Source organism: Electrophorus electricus, chromosome 25, assembly GCF_041902795.1.
Source record: "Electrophorus electricus isolate QZ-2024a chromosome 25, ASM4190279v1, whole genome shotgun sequence".
NCBI lineage: Eukaryota > Metazoa > Chordata > Actinopteri > Gymnotiformes > Gymnotidae > Electrophorus > Electrophorus electricus.
The window spans coordinates 11,109,119-11,127,500 of NC_137521.1; the positions used below are offsets into that span (position 1 = coordinate 11,109,119).

The 18,382-nt window shown below is 47.7% G+C and overlaps 1 protein-coding gene across 1 annotated transcript in view; it reads right to left on the minus strand.

Moving 5' to 3' along the window:
* Nucleotides 1–46: 46 nt before the first annotated feature.
* atp2a2a (ATPase sarcoplasmic/endoplasmic reticulum Ca2+ transporting 2a) overlaps nt 47–18,382 on the minus strand; it is a 25,211-nt gene continuing 6,875 nt past the window's right edge. Inside the window, exons 6-21 of the mRNA XM_027009967.3 lie at nt 10,547–10,627; nt 10,361–10,446; nt 9,659–10,123; nt 8,357–8,445; nt 8,053–8,155; nt 6,529–6,660; nt 6,326–6,445; nt 5,818–6,036; nt 5,024–5,359; nt 4,554–4,774; nt 4,206–4,408; nt 3,768–3,853; nt 3,423–3,556; nt 2,991–3,108; nt 2,701–2,821; nt 47–657 (exon numbers count right to left, since the gene is read on the minus strand). Of these exons, the coding sequence (XP_026865768.2) occupies nt 644–657; nt 2,701–2,821; nt 2,991–3,108; nt 3,423–3,556; nt 3,768–3,853; nt 4,206–4,408; nt 4,554–4,774; nt 5,024–5,359; nt 5,818–6,036; nt 6,326–6,445; nt 6,529–6,660; nt 8,053–8,155; nt 8,357–8,445; nt 9,659–10,123; nt 10,361–10,446; nt 10,547–10,627 (2,528 nt within the window). The 3' untranslated portion in view covers nt 47–643. The remainder of the gene's footprint in view (nt 658–2,700; nt 2,822–2,990; nt 3,109–3,422; nt 3,557–3,767; nt 3,854–4,205; nt 4,409–4,553; nt 4,775–5,023; nt 5,360–5,817; nt 6,037–6,325; nt 6,446–6,528; nt 6,661–8,052; nt 8,156–8,356; nt 8,446–9,658; nt 10,124–10,360; nt 10,447–10,546; nt 10,628–18,382) is intronic.

Consider the following 18,382-nt stretch of genomic DNA (forward strand, 5'->3'; position numbering starts at 1 on the left):
GAACGCGCTCACACACCGCCCTTGCTGCAGAGAGAGGAGACGTCAACACAGCCATGTATGATTTTATTGATCACAAATCATTGGGATAATTACAACATTCACCGCTGAACAGGCAGCGTCTCGTCTCTGCTCGTCACAGGACATGAGAACAACAGGCTGTCAAAGGCCTCCACGCTCAAATACTTTAGCTCTAAAGCAGGACGTACATCACTGTGCAAAGTAATGATCGTCAGTCATTTGATTGATGTACCTCACCAGAAAAAAAAAAAAAAACTTTCCCTTGAAATAAACAGGTGCCTGTCACCAATGGCATTTCAAAAATATATATAAATTAAGTGTTACTGTGCTATACAAAAGCTTAGTTTTACCAGCATCAAATGGTTCAGAAGCTTAAGGGGCATGCAACAGGAACAATACCCTTAAAACCTTGTTTTAGTTTCCAGAAAGTTCTTTACCACAGTAACAGGGGGGAGAGAAAAAAAAAAAAAAAAAAAGCAAATCTTTCATAGACTAATTATAAAATGTGTTTGTTCTTTTTAGCACTTGGCCCAGTTGGCATGCAAGACAATGTGCTGAAAAACACACGCACTAAACGAATGAAACCTGTACAGCATCTGCAAGGGTTACCGAGAGTGGACCAGACTTACAGAACCCGTGCTGGGGAGGGAAAGAGAGAGAGAGAGAGAGAGAGAGAGAGAGAGATAGATGTGAAAACATGGCAGACTGTAGTGAATAACTTAAAAAGGCAAATGATTAGTAACAAAGGTTTGGTAGATTTACAAGATATCAGGACTAAGTTTCAATTCACCCCAAAACAAGGCAATCAAACATTTTAGACATGAAAGAATGGCTCTAGTACTACTAAACTGCATCACTAACTCCAAAACCTGGATGGCCACAGCATTGCACAGTTTATCATTGTTTTAACCGAAAGGGATAAGAAGCAGGTAAGTATTACAGGAATATTCTAGTGTTTACAAAGTAAGCTCTACTGCATATGTACTATATGATCTAACAGTCAATTTCAAAGCACAAAAAAAAACCAAAAATGAAAACTGGCAAAATCGACCATGAACTACAGATGCAGTAATTAGCTTGATAAAACTGCACAGTGTGGGGGCCTCCCTGGGCTGAAGGTTGGGAAACCAGGTACCATACCTTTTTAAACAATAAGTACCACTTTAAGGCTACAAATGGAAGTAAGTGTTATTCCCCTTCCTACAGCAGTACAGTAGTCGGGGAGGAGCTGACGAGGCGAACACGTGGTGAGCAGCAGGTTACTGTGAGGTACACACTCTCAGAGCCAAGCAAGTGGAGGGAAAGACAAGGGTTATTTGTTTTGTTTTTTACAGACATTTCCAATATTGCATGCTCTGCGAGGGCCAACCTGACTAAAGACATTCTCTGTATAACTAATATTAAAAATATAGGGAGGATCTATTATATTCCTAAAATCAAACTGCTATATACAGATTTACACAAGCTTGCACCCCATAGGCCATTTCTAACGGCAGGATTAACTATCCCAGAATTCTTTGCCTTACGGTATTATGGTAGACGTGTTTGTGCTGAAATAATTAACTTGGAAACTAGGACTTATGCTCATTTAAGTACAACACACATACACACACACACAAAGTTATAGCACTGTGCCTCATTACACAGCCTCAGAGGTTTCATGTGATATAATAGTACTATAAATTGTGTCCATGTAAACATGTTCACCAAAAACTGTGTAAGGACCACCTGATCTAACTTTTAACTAAAATACTATTAGTACTACAAGTCTAGTTGATCTGTTATTTCTAGTGAACGCAGCCTGGTAGCGGGGATACTGTTTTCTCATCTCAGAACTAAGTGTGTGTAAGGCCAGGCTGGTTTTCCACAGAGGTGAAAATGAAGGCTAACTGGACACGAAAGTGAGGTAGGTCTATTCTGCCATTCAAGCAAAGTAATCCTTGTTGCTTAAAAGAAATAAGTAAACAAACTTCAAAATCTCACACATTAGAGGTCAAAAGTCTGAGTTAATCTGAGTTCTGATGAGTATGGTCTTAGCTCTGCGGTAATATGCACGCGACAAATCCACATTCTCTCCATCTTGTAACAGCAGTCAGCTGAGAGTGCTGCAGAGTTGCCTCATAAGTCCATGAAATCTTTATTAAAAGTTATTAAAATGTCTTTCCACTCCGACTATGATCTAACTATGGCTTACAAGGGGTTCAGATGAGTATTATATTATGTATTATATATATATATATATATATATATATATATATATATATATATATATATATATATATATATATATATATATATATATATATATAAATTGTAAAATCATATTTTCATTGTAAATCCTGTGTACATAATGTCATGATTAAATGGTAGTAATCACTCTGGATTAATTGTAAAAAAAACAAACATACTGTTTGTGAATACTTGTGCAAATGACCATCATAACTTCAACATTAATGTGTTTCTTTGTTAATGTTTCCTGTTCTGAAGTTTGGTGTTTGTGTTAGTGTCACTGCAGTTCTCAGATCAGTCAGTGGGACAACAGCAGACGGCTCGTGTTAGTGTCTGTACTGTACAGCCACACCACCAGGGGGAGTGAGAGAGCCACAAAGGGCCAAGAGATGCCTTGAGCACATGCACAGAGAGAGCAGGCTCCACGCCGCGCCTTCGGGAAAGGCTCTTTACCCGGCTCCAAGTAGTTCCGCGCGACGAACTTGAGTATTTCATCCAAGAGGATGACGGGCACAGAGATCTTCAGCACCATCAACCACTGGGTCAGGTTCAGAGGTGTGATCTGGAAGATGACCTAAGAAGAGGGGGGAATAAAAAAAAAAAAGTCTATAATTCCATAACCCGAGATGAAATACAAGATGGTGTAGTTTCAAAATTCTATTTATGGCTCCATATCTGCTAGGAGCGATGGATGCGCAGAGCAAGGCACGCCCATACTCCTGCCCTTTAGGTGGCGCTCTTACCGGCAGAGGCTCAACGTACAGGATGAGGAAGTGCAGGGACATGGAGAGGCAGATGGCCCCGAGCAACCACACATTCTCCCAGGGAGGCATGCGCAGCAGGGACTGGTTCTCTGACAGACTAGAGAGAGAGACAGAGACAGAGAGAGAGAGAGAGACAGACGGAGAGGGAGAGAGACAGAGAGAGAGAGAGAGAGGTGTTTATGATGGAGAATAAAGATGATGGTAGAAGACACAGTCGTTGTGACTGAAGGAAACCAAAATGGATGCACAAGGTAGGTGAGCAACAAGAATTAAAATGGTGGAAGCATGTTGGTATGGAAAGGTCCAGAGTGGAAATGACGAGTCTCCTGCAGCAACGCCCGATATAATAATCTAGAACATAAATCAGCTATTTTCTGTGTTGTGTCGTTTTCCCCCCCCCATGAGCCAGACCTGTTGAGAGCATTGCACATCTCGATGGTGACGAGAACAGACAGGGCCATTGTCATGGGGTACGGGGACTCAAACACATGACACTCCAAATCCTGAAACTCTGGATTATCAGGATTACACTGCAGGAAGTGGCTCTGGTAAAGAGAGAGAGAGAGAGAGAGTTCAAGGTCAACCAGTCAGAAAGCTCCACCCTTGAAAACAAGCTGATCTAAGCATACATCAGGGTCGGTAAAACATGACTGGATGCACGGTAGTGTGGACATGTGCAACTTTACTGGGAAACACCCAACCCAACCCCCCCATGGGATGCCCCTTGCCCTGCGACCCTGCATGAGCACTACGTACCAGCTGGTAGAGGGTGACCTGAGGTCCGTCATCAGCGATGGTGAACCACCAGGCTGCTGCTCCAACCGTAGCTGCCCCCACGTAGCCTGCGAGACACAGCGGATATGGCGGGGTCAGCACCTGCAGTACCCCACCTCTGACTCTCCGCCCCTTCCCGACACCCTTCTGAGTGGAATCAGTGTAGGGTGGGTCAGGTCTGGGGAACCACACCCATGCAGCACTGGGTCCTCCAGAAACAAGACCAGTCACAGGATCCTGCACCGTTTCCACAACTTCATATCACTTTAGCAAATATAATGCTATAATCCTTTCTCTCACAGAAATGCTCGTGTTGCTACAATTCCCCTTAACTTTGTTTTTCTGTTTTGTTTTTCTGTCTGGTGTTGACACCCCCTCCGAGTCTTGGTTCCTCTCAATTGACAGAACACAGCGACTCACAGCCGATGGCCAGGTATCTGAAGAAGAGCCAGCCGGAGATGAGGGGCTCCTTGGCGTTTCGCGGGGGCTTGCCCATGATGTCCAGGTCGGGTGGGTTGAAGCCCAGCGCTGTGGCGGGCAGGCCGTCCGTCACCAGGTTCACCCAGAGCAGCTGCACGGGGATGAGGGCTTCGGGGAAGCCCAGCGCTGCCGTCAGGAAGATGCTGGAACAGTGAGAAGAGATTTGGCGTTAAAACAGGGGCCGGGGTCAGAGCTGAGAGATGCCCGCATCCGAGCACTGCATGACGCAGGATCGATGAGAACGACCGAACTCAAAGCGGCTGGCTGCCTGACTGATTGGAGACCCACCAGACAACCTCGCCCACGTTGGAGGAGATGAGGTAGCGGATGAACTGTTTCATGTTGTTGTAGATGGCTCGGCCTTCCTCTACGGCGGCCACGATGGTGGCGAAGTTGTCGTCGGCCAGGACCATCTCGGAGGCCGTCTTGGCCACAGCAGTGCCAGAGCCCATGGCGATGCCGATCTCCGCCTTCTTCAGGGCTGGAGCATCGTTCACTCCGTCTCCCGTCTGTGGAGAAACGGAACCATGACGATGGCGGCGGCGACGACGACGACGACGACGATCTACGCAACGTCAAACACAATAACAAGATCCTACGAGGAATATAGTTTTAGGCAACATATAAAATTAACTAGAGCGACAACTGTCAAATTGCAATGGTCAAAGAATCTCTTAGTCTGTTAGTGTCATCTGAACTCATGTTCCAAACAGATTCCAGTCACAATCTGTAAATACTATTTGGCTTGGAGCTGTTACCATGGCAGTGATCTCATCAAATCCCTGGAGGAACTCCACAATCTTGGATTTGTGCGAGGGCTCGACCCGGGCGAAACAGCGTGCGACCGTGACGGCCTCGCGCTGGGCCTGGGGCGACAGGTCGTCGAACTCGCGCCCCGTGAAGGCCATGTGGCTGACGTTGTCGTCCTTGCCGAAGATGCCGATGCGGCGGCAGATGGCCACAGCCGTGCCCTTGTTGTCGCCCGTGATCATGATCACCCGGATGCCCGCCTGACGGCACAGCTTGATGGAGGCAGCCACCTCCGCCCGGGGCGGGTCCAGCATGCCCACGCAGCCCACGAACGTCAGGTCCGACTGCACAGAGTGGGGAAGGAAAACCGCGTTGGCCTCCATTACCTAGGTAACACCACACACTGGGAAAGTGGAGCAGCCTGGGGTGACCCTTTAGTGATTCATTCACAGTACCTGGAAGAGGCTCGCTTCCAGAGTAACTTACACACATATGACAGTGCATGCGCTTACATAGGGAAGCTGTGGTAAAGTGATCAGGAGGTGCATGAGAACTGGGCGACAGTACAATGTAACAGTATTGACAATTTAATTATGCAAAAAACAATGAATGAATTGATTGGTTAACCATGTATTTATGAAGAAACACTTTGTTGGTGACGTTTAGTCCCATGATTACACTTTACTTCACTGTATATGTATCGGTCATAAATTCTAGATAGTGAATTCAGTTTATCAAACATCAAAAACAAGCGCGTGGAAGCATGCAGAGCCGCAGTCCACCCGCGAACATCCGGCAGTACCTCGTAGTCGGAGAAGCGAGCCGTGTCGGTCAGAACCATCTCGTCTTTCCTGAGCGGAGTGTCACGAGTGGCCAGCGCCAGGCAGCGTAGCGTGTCGTGCCCAGTGCCGTACTCCCGGATCACAGACATGATCTTGTCTTTAATGCCCTGAGACAGCGGCACGCGGGTACCACCAACGCGCACATACGCGCACCTGTCGATCACCCCCTCTGGAGCGCCCTGCGAGCGGACACCACCACCACGTTTTTACAGGGAACAATTACTGTCAGTAAGTGAAAGTATGTTGTAATGCTAATGCTAAAAGGCTATTAGATTGTATTCATCGTTAACACCTTCACAGTGGTAGCTCAGTTAATGTACTCGACTTGTAATCGGAAGGTTGCTGGTTCAAGCCCCACCAGTGGCCAAGTTGCCACTGCTGGGCCCCTGAGCAAGACCCTTAACCCTCAATTGCTCAAGTTGTACTCAGACATAATTGTAAGTCGCTTTGGATAGAAGCGTCAGTCACCTTGACAAACATCTTGCTAGAAGTAGACTTGCTCTTGCTGGGACTACAGTACACAGACATGGACTTCCTGTCGCGGGAGAACTCCAAGGTAAACTCCTTTTTCATCAGCTGCTTGATAACCTACACACACACACACACACACACACAGTTAATCACGTTGCTTCACACAGCGAGTGGGGTTTGTAAATATCGTGGATATTTACCGAGTTGCAGGCATTCGCTCTCTCGATCCGTGACAGACTCCTGACATCCGTGTCAAACACGTTCATCTTCTCCACAAGACAGGTCAGTGCCGTCTCCGTGGCCTCGCCCACCTTCTCGTACACACCTTTAGACTTCATGCACACAAAGGCACACACATTTAGACAACTTGGCTTCATACTTTATATCGGCACTAAAAGCAACATATTGGCATCTGCTTCTGTTCTAATCTCCAACTGTCTCCATCCAATAAAAATCTGGTTGCAAGAGAATTTTCTTCAGATAAATTCTACTAAGACTGGGATTCTGTTAATTGGTGGTCTTTGTTTTGTTCCTGGTTTTGCTCCTTGGTTCGTTTTCTCTGCCCCCAACTGGTTACTCATTCTGTTTTCATTCTGTTGGTCCCGCCTCTTGTTTAGGTTTCCTTGTCGCTGACAGTTTTCACATGTGTCTAGTTTGCATTCTCTGTATAAAGATACCTAGTTTTAGCGTCTTCGTGTTGGTCTTTATTCATGACTAGCTCTGCCTGTCGGTTAGCACCGTTTAATGGCTAGCCTCGCTTAGCACCGTCGTACACTCCCTGTTTGTATTCCATGTTCTGTTACAGTTTACTTTGTTGGTTTCCTGTTTACATATCGTGAGATTCCCTCTTCTGGTATCCTGCTCATGTTTTTGCTCATGATTGTAATAAAGAGCCTTCGACCACAGCCTAGGTCTGACTCTGTATTCCCCCAACCTTAAATCTGGTGATTTTAGTCTTCAGGTAAGTCACTTATGTAATCTCGGCGTCATATCTGATGGTCAGTTAACGTTTTCTACATCAAGAACTTTACCAAAACCTCTTTCTACCATCTTAACACTACCAAGCTTGGGCCTCTTCTCAGCGTCTGACACGGAGACCAACGTGGCTTTGTTTCCTGCTGCATGGACTGCTATAATGCTCCGTTTTGCTTTGCTACATTTAAAACCCATCCATTTTAAAACTTATTTTAACATATAAAGCTGTTCATGTTTAAGGTCATTTGCCTCCATGACCCCTCTCTCTTTACTCTGTTAGTGGCCACAGGTGAGAGAGCCATTTCCTGCAGAACACCTCGATCATGGAATACCCTACCTGACTCAGTTAACACCACGCCTACTTTGAATCATTTAAAAAGTGCATCAGTAGCTCAGTAGTTAAGGTATCTGACTTGTAGTCGGAAGATTGCTGGTTCAAGCCCCACCACTGCCAAGCTGCTACTGTTGGGCCCCTGAGCAAGACCTTTAACCCTCAATTGCTCAAGTTGTACTCACTTATAACTGTAAGCCGCTTTGGATAAAAGCGTCAGCTAAATGCCGTAAATGTTTTAAAAAGTTACTTAAACTCATCTTTTTAGTTTCCCCTTATTCAATGTTAATTTTGAGTTATTCGTTTTATAGTAAACTAATGTAGCACTTTCTATCTGTGGAGTTAATGATGTAACTGTAATATGTTCAGATTCACACGAATGTCTGGCATCTGCGCTGACGGAGGAGGCCGGAGCTACCTCGTTGAAGTCCAGCGAGGAATCGTTGCAGAGAGCGCAGATAGTGGACATTTCCACCAGGGCGTCGTAGTTGGAGCAGCGCACCGGCCGGTTATCCAGGTACCTGTAGGGTGACAGGACCGCGTCAGATCATCACAAACCCAGCATGCTGGCATCGTCATAATCATCCTACACCCACACACACCTGTCAGAAAACAAAACGCCAGGCACTTTGATTCTAGCAGTGAAAATATAAGGTAAATGAAATGAATTGAGTTGTTGTAAGGTGACTGGGGCTGTAAGTGTTGACCGCTGCGCCACTCACACTTCTCCCTCGGGTGCATATGTAGATCCAGAGATGGTGAACTCTGCCAGAGAACAGCTGTCATTCTCAGCTTTGTCCACGATAAACATCTACAAAAAGAGAACAATATAGAACACACACGGTTACACTCCTCAAATCCAACTGTGCTGTGTACAGATCAACACAAGCTTACATCCTATAGGCCAATTCTAATGGCAGGACACATTGTTTTTTGCTCTACGCTATTATGATGCATTTGTGCTGTAACTTGGAAACTAAATTGGAAATGAGTGCATTTACAGTACAACACACACACACGGCAGCAAAATATTTCCCAGAAGAACGTCATGAAACTGTAAACATTAAGTCCGTGGACTCTTTGCAGAGAAGTCTGTATTTGGCCTGCAAGCTGTTGAATTCAGTGAAGCTAGCAGTACTCAGTGCTGGCTCTTCTCAAATAAATAAATAAATGATAATAGGACAATTTTACATAATATAAATAAATTTTAGCTGCCATTTTGGGAAATGTTGAATGTTGGTAAATGTAAAGGAGGAGTGAGGAACTGAGCATGTTCAGAGAGAGAGAGAGCGAGAGCACGCGAGAGAGAGAGAGCGAGAGAGCGCGCGAGACAGGGGGTAGAGAGAGAGAGAGAGAGAAGCTTATGGTTAATTTCCCCTTTGTGCCTTAGAGACACAGCAAAGCCATGTCACTGATAAAACCATTCCTTTGCACACTGCAGCTGTGCAGCCATGACTGCAGGCCCTGGCACCATACGGCCGTCGCTCACGCAGAGCTAGGCCTTTCTGCACGCAGAGAAGCAGCCGAGCTCAGCTCAGTCATGGAGATCTCCATCTACAAGGGGATGGCGAGCAGGTGTGCTGGGTTCAGCGAGCGCGAGGCCAACAAACACAGCTGCAGGATGGAAACTCAGGCAGGGCAGATCTCAGGCCAGCCACGCCAGAGGAAGAAGAGTACACTCAGGCTGAAACAACGGACTCGATGAATGTCAGGTCAAGGGGTGAAGGGTAGTACTGCCCTAGCAGGCATTAAAAAAGGCTGATGGTCCTTCGCAATCGCGTATAATCAAACTGAAACCAGTCGTGATGCTACAAGTGGGTCTTCTAAGCCCATGTACTGAGCTGACGCCGTTTCACCGTTTTCAACTATTCTGTTGGACTTAATCCCAGACTTCACAGCTGGCTAACTGCCCATTCAATGAGGACCTCATCCAGAAAAGGGGCGAGAATTGTGGCCAATACCGCTAGAAAGCCAGCGGGGACCAGTTAGCATTCGACAAGAATTCGCCACCAGACCCAGCTCACCCTGCACACGGACATCTGGTTGGTGGTGAGCGTGCCCGTCTTGTCGGAGCAGATGACGGAGGTGCAGCCCAGCGTCTCGACGGAGGGCAGCGAGCGCACGATGGCGTTCTTCTTGGCCATGCGGCGGGTGCCCAGCGCCAGGCAGGTGGTGATGACAGCAGGCAGGCCCTCGGGGATGGCGGCCACGGCCAGCGCCACGGCGATCTTGAAGTAGTAGATGGCGCCGCGGATCCAGGAGCCGCCGTGCACGGGGTCGTTGAAGTGGCCGATGTTGATGATCCACACGGCTATGCAGATGAGCGAGATGACCTTGGAGAGCTGCTCGCCGAACTCGTCCAGCTTCTGCTGCAGCGGCGTGCGCTCCTGCTCCGTCGACGCCATCTCGTCTCGGATCTTGCCGATCTCCGTGTTCACGCCCGTGGCCACCACCACGCCCACCGCCTTGCCTGCCGCGACGTTGGTGCCCTGGGGGTCAGCGGAGAAAGAAAGGAAGGGTCATGCACACGTGGACGGCTCTCGCCAGCGGGAATCACTGCCCTTTTGTGTTTGGTCCCGTAAAGGAATAAGTTGGGGTTGTTTTACACACCAAAGGTCAGATGAGGTAAGCTGGGGCAGGCTTCCATTCTGGAGTGACATTTAACAAAAGTGAGAGAGAGAAGCAGCTAAAAAGGTCGGTGCTGGGCGCTTTGGGAGAGCACTCACAGAGAACAACATGTTCTTCTTGTCCTGATTGACAGCGCGAGGGTCAGGAACAGGATCAGTGTGTTTAATGACCGAGATGGACTCGCCTGTATCCGGACACACAGAGAGAACGAGTGTTTATCATCGGGAACATGTGGGGGAACGCGAGTGCAGCATTAACCTGACCTGTTTGTGCCGAGCTGTTACCTGTGAGGATGGACTGGTCCACTCTTAGCGTAGTGGACTTGATGGAAGAGATCCGGATGTCTGCGGGGATTTTATCTCCCACTGGACACATGCAAACGGGGAGAGAAAGTCTGATTAGGTGAAGAATCCTAAACCCTGTAAAAACCGAAAACACAGAGATACAGCATAGTACATGTAAAGTGATCCCAAAACCGCATGCAAGCTTTTCGGTATTAGACTAAAATACCCAGCCTGTATCACGACCTGCATTGAATCTACAAGTACTGGAAAAACGTCCTCTTACTTTCAAATGCAGAGAGAGGAGAGCACGGTGACTTGTCTAGAGAGCACGGAGTGCTTCATCCAAAAACCGATCAGCTGATCGCGAGTACTGAATAAGTGTGTAATTCAAGTCAGTCCAGACCGGGATCTTCTCTTACCGTTCAATCCGACCCAGATTAGCAGCTCTGGAAGAAGCATTCACGCAAAGGCCTTACAATTGCACACACATTCCCACATGTCTCTCTGACTCACTGACACTTGAACCCATTCAAAAGGTAATTAATCTTTTCATCTCTGCAGAGATTAGACCAGAATTTAGAATTCCCTCCCCCCACCACACACACAGAGACTTCAGAGGGGCTGGACGGTAGGGCAGTACATTAAAAATCTTGTTTGCGTGCACATCCTGCATCAGGGGGAATACGGAGAAGAGGACACCAGTCACCCGCAGACCTGGACTGTCACGGGTCTGAAAGTGCACAACTGCAACACACTCCCAAGGGTGAGGCCGGTTTAATCCATCTGCTTGTAATCGTCCTTAGCATGCATGACTTCTACAAAGCACCCGCGACCAAAACCGCGAGGAAACGGTCCATGGTGAAGAGCACAAAGATTCCCTTTTTCGGGATGAACCAGACCCGCCATCTCAGTTGCATTCCTCGTGCCCTTGAGTGAGGGAAGAAAATAGCATGGACCACAATGCACAGGGCCAAACATGGGAAACTATTTTGATCTGTTCCCCAATGCGCCACTGATCAGGTTTAAATGTGGACGCACAGGAACAGCTGCCCTGAACAGGAAGCGCTGCAGGAGGCCAGAGAGCGCTCGGCAGCCATTTAAACAGGGTGTCCACGCGCCCCTGCTCCACACTGGCCTTCTGTACCGACCTCCGGTTAGCTCTCCCCATCCAAATATGAAGCTTTACAGCACAATCCGTTGTCATACCAGTTCAGTGGGTAGCACCAGGACAGGATGAGTGCAACACCCCAGCCCCCAGTGATCAAGCGAGACCGGTGCACCCTAGAGGGAGCTCCGGCAGCAGATGTAGAATAAAAATATTTAACATATGAATATAAAACCTGGCATCCTAGCCGGGCTATTGGCCAGCCTGTTTACTGCTCAGCGTTGTGATCTCATTGGTCCACAGGCCAGCGAGGGCACAGCTGGCCCAGCGCAGGACTCTCTGTCCAGAATGACGGACGACGACAACAACGATGGCCTCCGCGTGGCCTTGGCGACGGCCAGCACGTAGGCGCAACCCGATCTCAGCACGGAGGATTTACGAGAGGCCAGGGCGCGCCCGCGCGCCCGCGGACGCTGCAGGGACCGGCGAGGGCGCGAACCCGCCCGCCAGCACACCAGTCAGCACTCTTCCCAGAAAGACTTAACGTCGGCCGCGGGGCATCTTTCCGCCTGCTAAATGAGGAACAATGTACAGAATGAGGGGGAGCGCGCTCCAGCTGAAGGTCAGCCGGCATTGTTCCCGGGCAGAAGGGCTCCATTTCACAATGCCGCCTCCTGCTGCTGGCAGGCACGCGGGGAGAGACGACCGCAATCACAGGTGCCAGCCCCCCTGCACTACCTCCTCCCGAGAAACAGATCGAGGCGACTTTTAAAAGCACGGCTCCCTGGACGCCCAGCGCGTGCGGATTCGCTGCTGGCCTCTTTTTATTTTTGATTGACCAAGAGGTGTGTGGTGCCCAAGTTTGATTTCTTTGGTTGTGGATCAGAGCTACAGGACTAATGTAGCTGACAAGGAATAACATTTTACAACCAACGATTAGCATTACACAACCAGAACATAAACCGTGTTGAGTTGTTAAGGTAATCTCAAATACTCCATCACGTGCTAAAAATGTTACAATTTCCAAAAGTGTTGGACGGTATGGAGAATGCAAATTTAAAAAAAACAACAGCAGCGATTTAAAATGTATGTTGACTTCCATTTCAATGCAGATAGCATGCATTTAAGATATTTAATATATACAAGATATTTGATGTTTTGTCGGGTCAGCGTTATTTTATTTGTAAACATGCATCCATTCCTGCAATTTGCACTTAAACAGGGGTGAGGAGGTTTAGGGCCAGTGATGAGGTCATAACCCCAATAATATGATTTGTAAAAGGTGCTGCCAACATGACTGCAAGCAAGATTGGGTAGAGCAGCAGCTCCCAGGCATGCCCTAGTCCACTGGGGCCCAACATGGACAGCGGTTCGCCACTCTGACACCCAATGCACGAGAGTATGAACAAAAGGTTTAAAAATGACTCCTCAAAGAAAGATGGCAAGTGACGCGGATGTTTCACCATTTACAGTGCATAACAAAATTCAACGGTTCCAGGAACCTGAAGGACTTTCAGCACGTAAAGGGCAAGGGGGCAAGCCTGAACTGAACATCCATGATCTGCGATCCCTCCGCCGGCACTGCGGCAAGAACCGTCATTCATCTGTAACCGATAGAACCACACACGCTCAGGGCTACCATGGCAAACCCTATTTTGTCTAGCACTACAAAACAGTTCAGTAGGCCAGTTAAAGCTTCTCTGTGCCAAAAGGAAGCATTGTGAGCTCGGAGACGTGCATGTCTTCCTGGGATGGACCATTGCACAGGGGAAACGTGTACTGTGCTCAGACAAGGCGACATTAAGTATTTATTTTTTGTGGAAGTGTTCTCCAGACCAAAGAGGAGCGACTTCCAGACAGTTACCAGCAACAAGTCCAACAGTCAGTTGGAATTACGCTTCTGCATCGGCACCTTTAATGCCGAAGAATACAGAGAGATTTTGGAGCAACATACGCTGCCTTCACGGTGACGTCACCTCGAAGACACAGGCTGCGTTCACGATGACATCTTTCCCAGGGACACCTATGCCCATTTCAGCAAGACAATGCAAAACCATGTCCAGCAGGCGTTACAGAGGCATGGCTGCACATGTACAGGGTGTGGCTGATGGACCCGACCTATCCCCAGTACACAGTGCGAGAGACAGGCTTGCCTGTGTTGAGAACAGGGCCAGCAGCATTATAAAGCACTTTACTGTCCCAGCTTTTTTTGAAACATGTTGCAAGAATGAAAATTGACATTTTTTATTTTGAAAAATAAATTTAAATTGATGAGGTAAAACATCATATACTGTATTTTCAGTTTAATACAGGTCAAAAGAATTTAAAATATAATTTACAAAAAGCCTTTTTTTTTTATTTTAACATGTGTCCCAATCTTCTCTGATTTAGAGTTGCATTAAAATTATTATTAATTTAAAAAAAGACTTTGCAAAGTTCAGAATGGAAAACAAAATGAACTGTAATAGACACTAAGCAACAAGAAAGGACAAAGTTTAAGAGAATAAGAACCTAACTGATCCAATAATGAACTAGTGTGAGAGATTCTTTATTAAGGCATCAGTCAGTAGCTCTTGGGCTCTAGGGAGTCTGAGCCAGGTCTGAAGAGAGACAAGCACACGCATGTTGGAGGACCAGAGTGGAACTGAAACACACCCAACCGTCATCCTGCTAAGGCTGAGAGGAGCAAGACGATAACAACGTGTAAAAACTAAGTAAACAATCTTAAACTCCGGTATAAAACCTACAGGTAACCAATGAAGAGACCGACTGACACTTAACGTAATGTGATGCCTCAGCCTGGGGGCAGGCAAGACCAGTGCAAGAACTACACTGAACTCTGTACATTTGTAATGGCCCTCTTTGGTATGGGAGACATGAAAAGGGTGCAGTAATTACAGTCTAGTCAGCACAAACGTGTGTGTTTGCTTCTCATCGTCTGCTTTGTAGACAGTGTTACAGTTGTTAGAGACAACATTATATTACGTGTCAGTAAGCCTTTTTGCTTTTGGAGACTGCAGACAATCATGAACCCTGGAGTCAATTGAAAACAATTACACAATATCATTTCTCTGTGCTTAATTTCCAGTGAAGACCTCCGCCTTCAGCTGCAGAAAACAAATGACATGGCTAAACTAAATATAATCCATGCAGTCAAACCAACAGACCTGTTGCAACAGGTCCGAGGTCAGACGTGGCCCTGTTTTTTGATAAAAGCAAACGCTATATTTATTACTTATACCAGCTACAAAACAAATAGGTTAAAAAAAAAAGGCACTGCACAAAACACTGCATGGCACTTGGACAAACGTAATCCAAGTAATCTAATACTGGATCAGTTAGGGGTCAGACCACTTCTGTTTCCTGTCCCGTTATCTAATGACCCGTCTATAAAGAACAAAAGTATATTGTACAGCTGCAAATGCCATTTTGAACCTGCAATCACTTTCTAAGCAAATCTATGATTTCAGTCCACACAACTGTCAGACTCGGGCAGAATCGTTAGCCAAGGAATTCTGCCAGAAATGCCCATAAATGAGCCTTGCATCTGTTACCCAATAAATCAATACAGTAATCGCTACATGGGAGGTTAAATATGTACTCATATATGATGCATCTGTCTGTATCTATCAGGAACCCCTGAGACTACCTAGCAGTCAGGAGCAGGACAGGACATACTGGTGGGAACAGCATCGAATGAAAGCTACAACCAAGTGACAGGGAGAATATACAAAATTATTTGTAAAGAGTAGGAGCTGGACTCCCTCAAGTACAAATACGAGGGACTGCAGAGGTTAAGACCCTGTGGGACCTCCAGCCCAGACAGGCAAGGTGAACCCACCAGACACTGCGATGGTAGGTAAGATGTAGAAGAGAGCAGCATTCGAGTGCTGGAAACATCCGAATGAAGGAATGCAGTACGTTGGAGAAGTAAACTGAAAGAGAAAACCGAGAGAATGCAGAAGGAAAACACCAGTGTTCTCCCAGCGGAGACGGGGGCAAATTGGGCGGTCACCGTTAAGATGGAGGCGTGGCTTCCACAGATCCCAGGAATGATGATATCCATCTCAGTCCTGAAGAGCGCAAACCAGGCATTGCGAAAATACTGCGCCACAACCACGTCAAAAGTGAAAGTTATTTCACACACAAAAAATTTATAAAGAAAATATTTATGATAAAGTATTATATAAATAAGATAGATAGAGAGAGATAGATAGAGAGAGAGAGAGATAGAGAGATAGATAGAGAGAGAGAGAGAGCGCTACATATGCATGTAGCCAGACTACACATCTGCAAATATCTTGTTGTGCCCACAGGCAACAGTCATTGCGTCTCATACAGAAGGTGTACGTACGAGGTGAGTGTTCCACTAAGCAGTAAAGCAGAACAAAAGCACATGTCTAGGGATGACCATGAGAGAACCTGGCCTACATCTGGGCAGGAACACGGTCTTATTAGTGTGGTAACACACCGACATTGTACATGCCCACAGATGCCAATAGCCAAGACAATTTAACTGCACACTTCTGAAATGAACCTACAAGACAGGTTGGTGTTTCTAATTAAGAGGTTAACCGAGCATACTGGATAATTGTCGTCAGCCTGCTCATGAAGTCCAGGCGGCTCTGTAACCGTTTTGAGGTTTTCGCGATGTTTCTGTGAGCTGCGGAATACTATCAGTCCGGAACGACCAGGCAACAAGGCTTCTGGTCCAAACTGACTAAAACAGTGAGAGCATGTTATTTGCACTCAGCGCGTGCAATCACAAACCTGCCTGCTGAACCGATGGGTGGCTTACACGGACGCCGCAGCCGACCTCACAGTTCAGAGGTTAAGACCGTCACGGCTCCACCTCGACCGGTTCCTCAGAAGCTGCAGTAGCAGCAGCAGGTCCACCGTGCCACTGGTGGAGCAGCATGCAGGTTTGGGCTCGTCCCCCCCGCCCCGCCCCACCCCACCCGACCCGCATTTCCCAAGATGCCGTGAGCTGGTTATCCAGCCTCTTTGCTCACTCATCCGCCTCCACTCCACTAGACTGGGCGGTGAGAACATTCCGCCTTCTGAAGGGTCCTCAGAACGCCCACCAGCCGAAGCCCGTCAGCCGCATGAGTCACTGGCAGGCGCTGAAGAGGAGCGCAGTCTTCCTGGAGAAAGCCGAACCAGCCGACCAACGTATCAGAGAAGCCAAAACAAAAAGCAGCGCGCATGCACAAACACGCCCACACAAACACACGCGACCGGTGTAGGTAACGGAGCAGGTTTATCACACCCTTGTGTGTTCCGCTTTGTGTTTTTAAATTCACTCTCCCACAGGTGACACCGGCTGGCCTCATTGGACGAGGAGCTCTGAGGTAGCACCTCCTGCAGAACACTGGAACTTCAGGACTCAACGGCGAGCTCAACTACACAGCATTAGCTCAGGTCCCACTGCACAGGAAACTACCCAAGGGCAGTTACTGGTCACACGCTGCCAACCGCATTCCCTCACTTCTGACGTACGCTACCCTAAACAGTAAAAAGCATTACCTGTCAACAGCCAGCAGCCAAGTTTAAATATGCTGAAAGAATTTTAAAATGGTTTCGCTTCGGTCAGATCTCCAGTGTGAACTGCAATTTCTTGCCTTAAAGAATTCCACCACTTAGACAAGCATGGGCCACGGCCTTGATGCGTCTGACCACCAGCGCGCGTGCGCCATTGCACCTGTTCCATCCGTGTCACTGATGAACGCCCGAAGTCTGTCGGGCCCCTACTGATCCCAGCACGGCCATTCGTGGCTCCTTGCTGACAGCGAGAGGGTATCGGACACCTGGCAGAACCCCCACTTTCCCTGTAAGGCTCCTCGGTGATGGGAGATGGTTGCCAGATCCAGCGGAATCCTGCATGCCAGACGCAGTGTTTGGAATCCCAGCACCCGCATGGTTGGAAGGGATGGGGAGGGTGCCCACCCGCCCACCCCCACTCGCTGCTCCTAGGCAGGGGGTGGGTCAGGGGATAGGCCCCTCTGAGCACTTCCCAATATGGTCATGTCTCTGGGAGCCAACATTAGGGCAACAATTGACAACCGAGGGCAGCTCTCGATCGCAGGCCGTGAGCTGCCACTCGCCGCGTTTGATGTGTGGGGCTTTCCTCTTGTTTGGTGGAGCAACTGTCACATGAGAAATGAACCCACAAGCCTGTAACATTTTCAGGCCATGAGTATTGCACCAGGCTGTGCAACAAGTGAATTAAAGAAACAGAGACTACTGAAAGGAAGGCCCAGGGCAGTCAACACTGAAACTCGCTGTTAGGGTTATGTGCAATGGAGATTTTTTTAAGTCGCAGTTATAAAATTCTGGCCAATTGCTTGATCTCCTAGGTTGTGTTTGCTACCACGTTTGTAACTGTTAGTCTGCAGCTGCCTACAACAGATGTCAGGAAGGAATGAGATGGATGTAGGAAGCCCGGTGCTGACAAAACACAACAACACACACCTCACCACAATACGACTCAGGAATGTGAGGGGCTGAGAGTCAGTTAGGATGGTATTGGCTGTGTTTGTAATTCTGTTCATAGCCAAGTCAGTTACAGTCTCACAGGCTGTATGCTGTACCATCCTGCTCCCAGCACAAGCGTGGAGAGAGGGAGAGAGAGAGGGAGAGAGATAGCACAGATGTCACGTTACCAAATTCTCTCCAGACCTGGCCAGAAATCCTAGGTGCCTTCATGTCTGAATTCATCAGCGTCCTGTTTA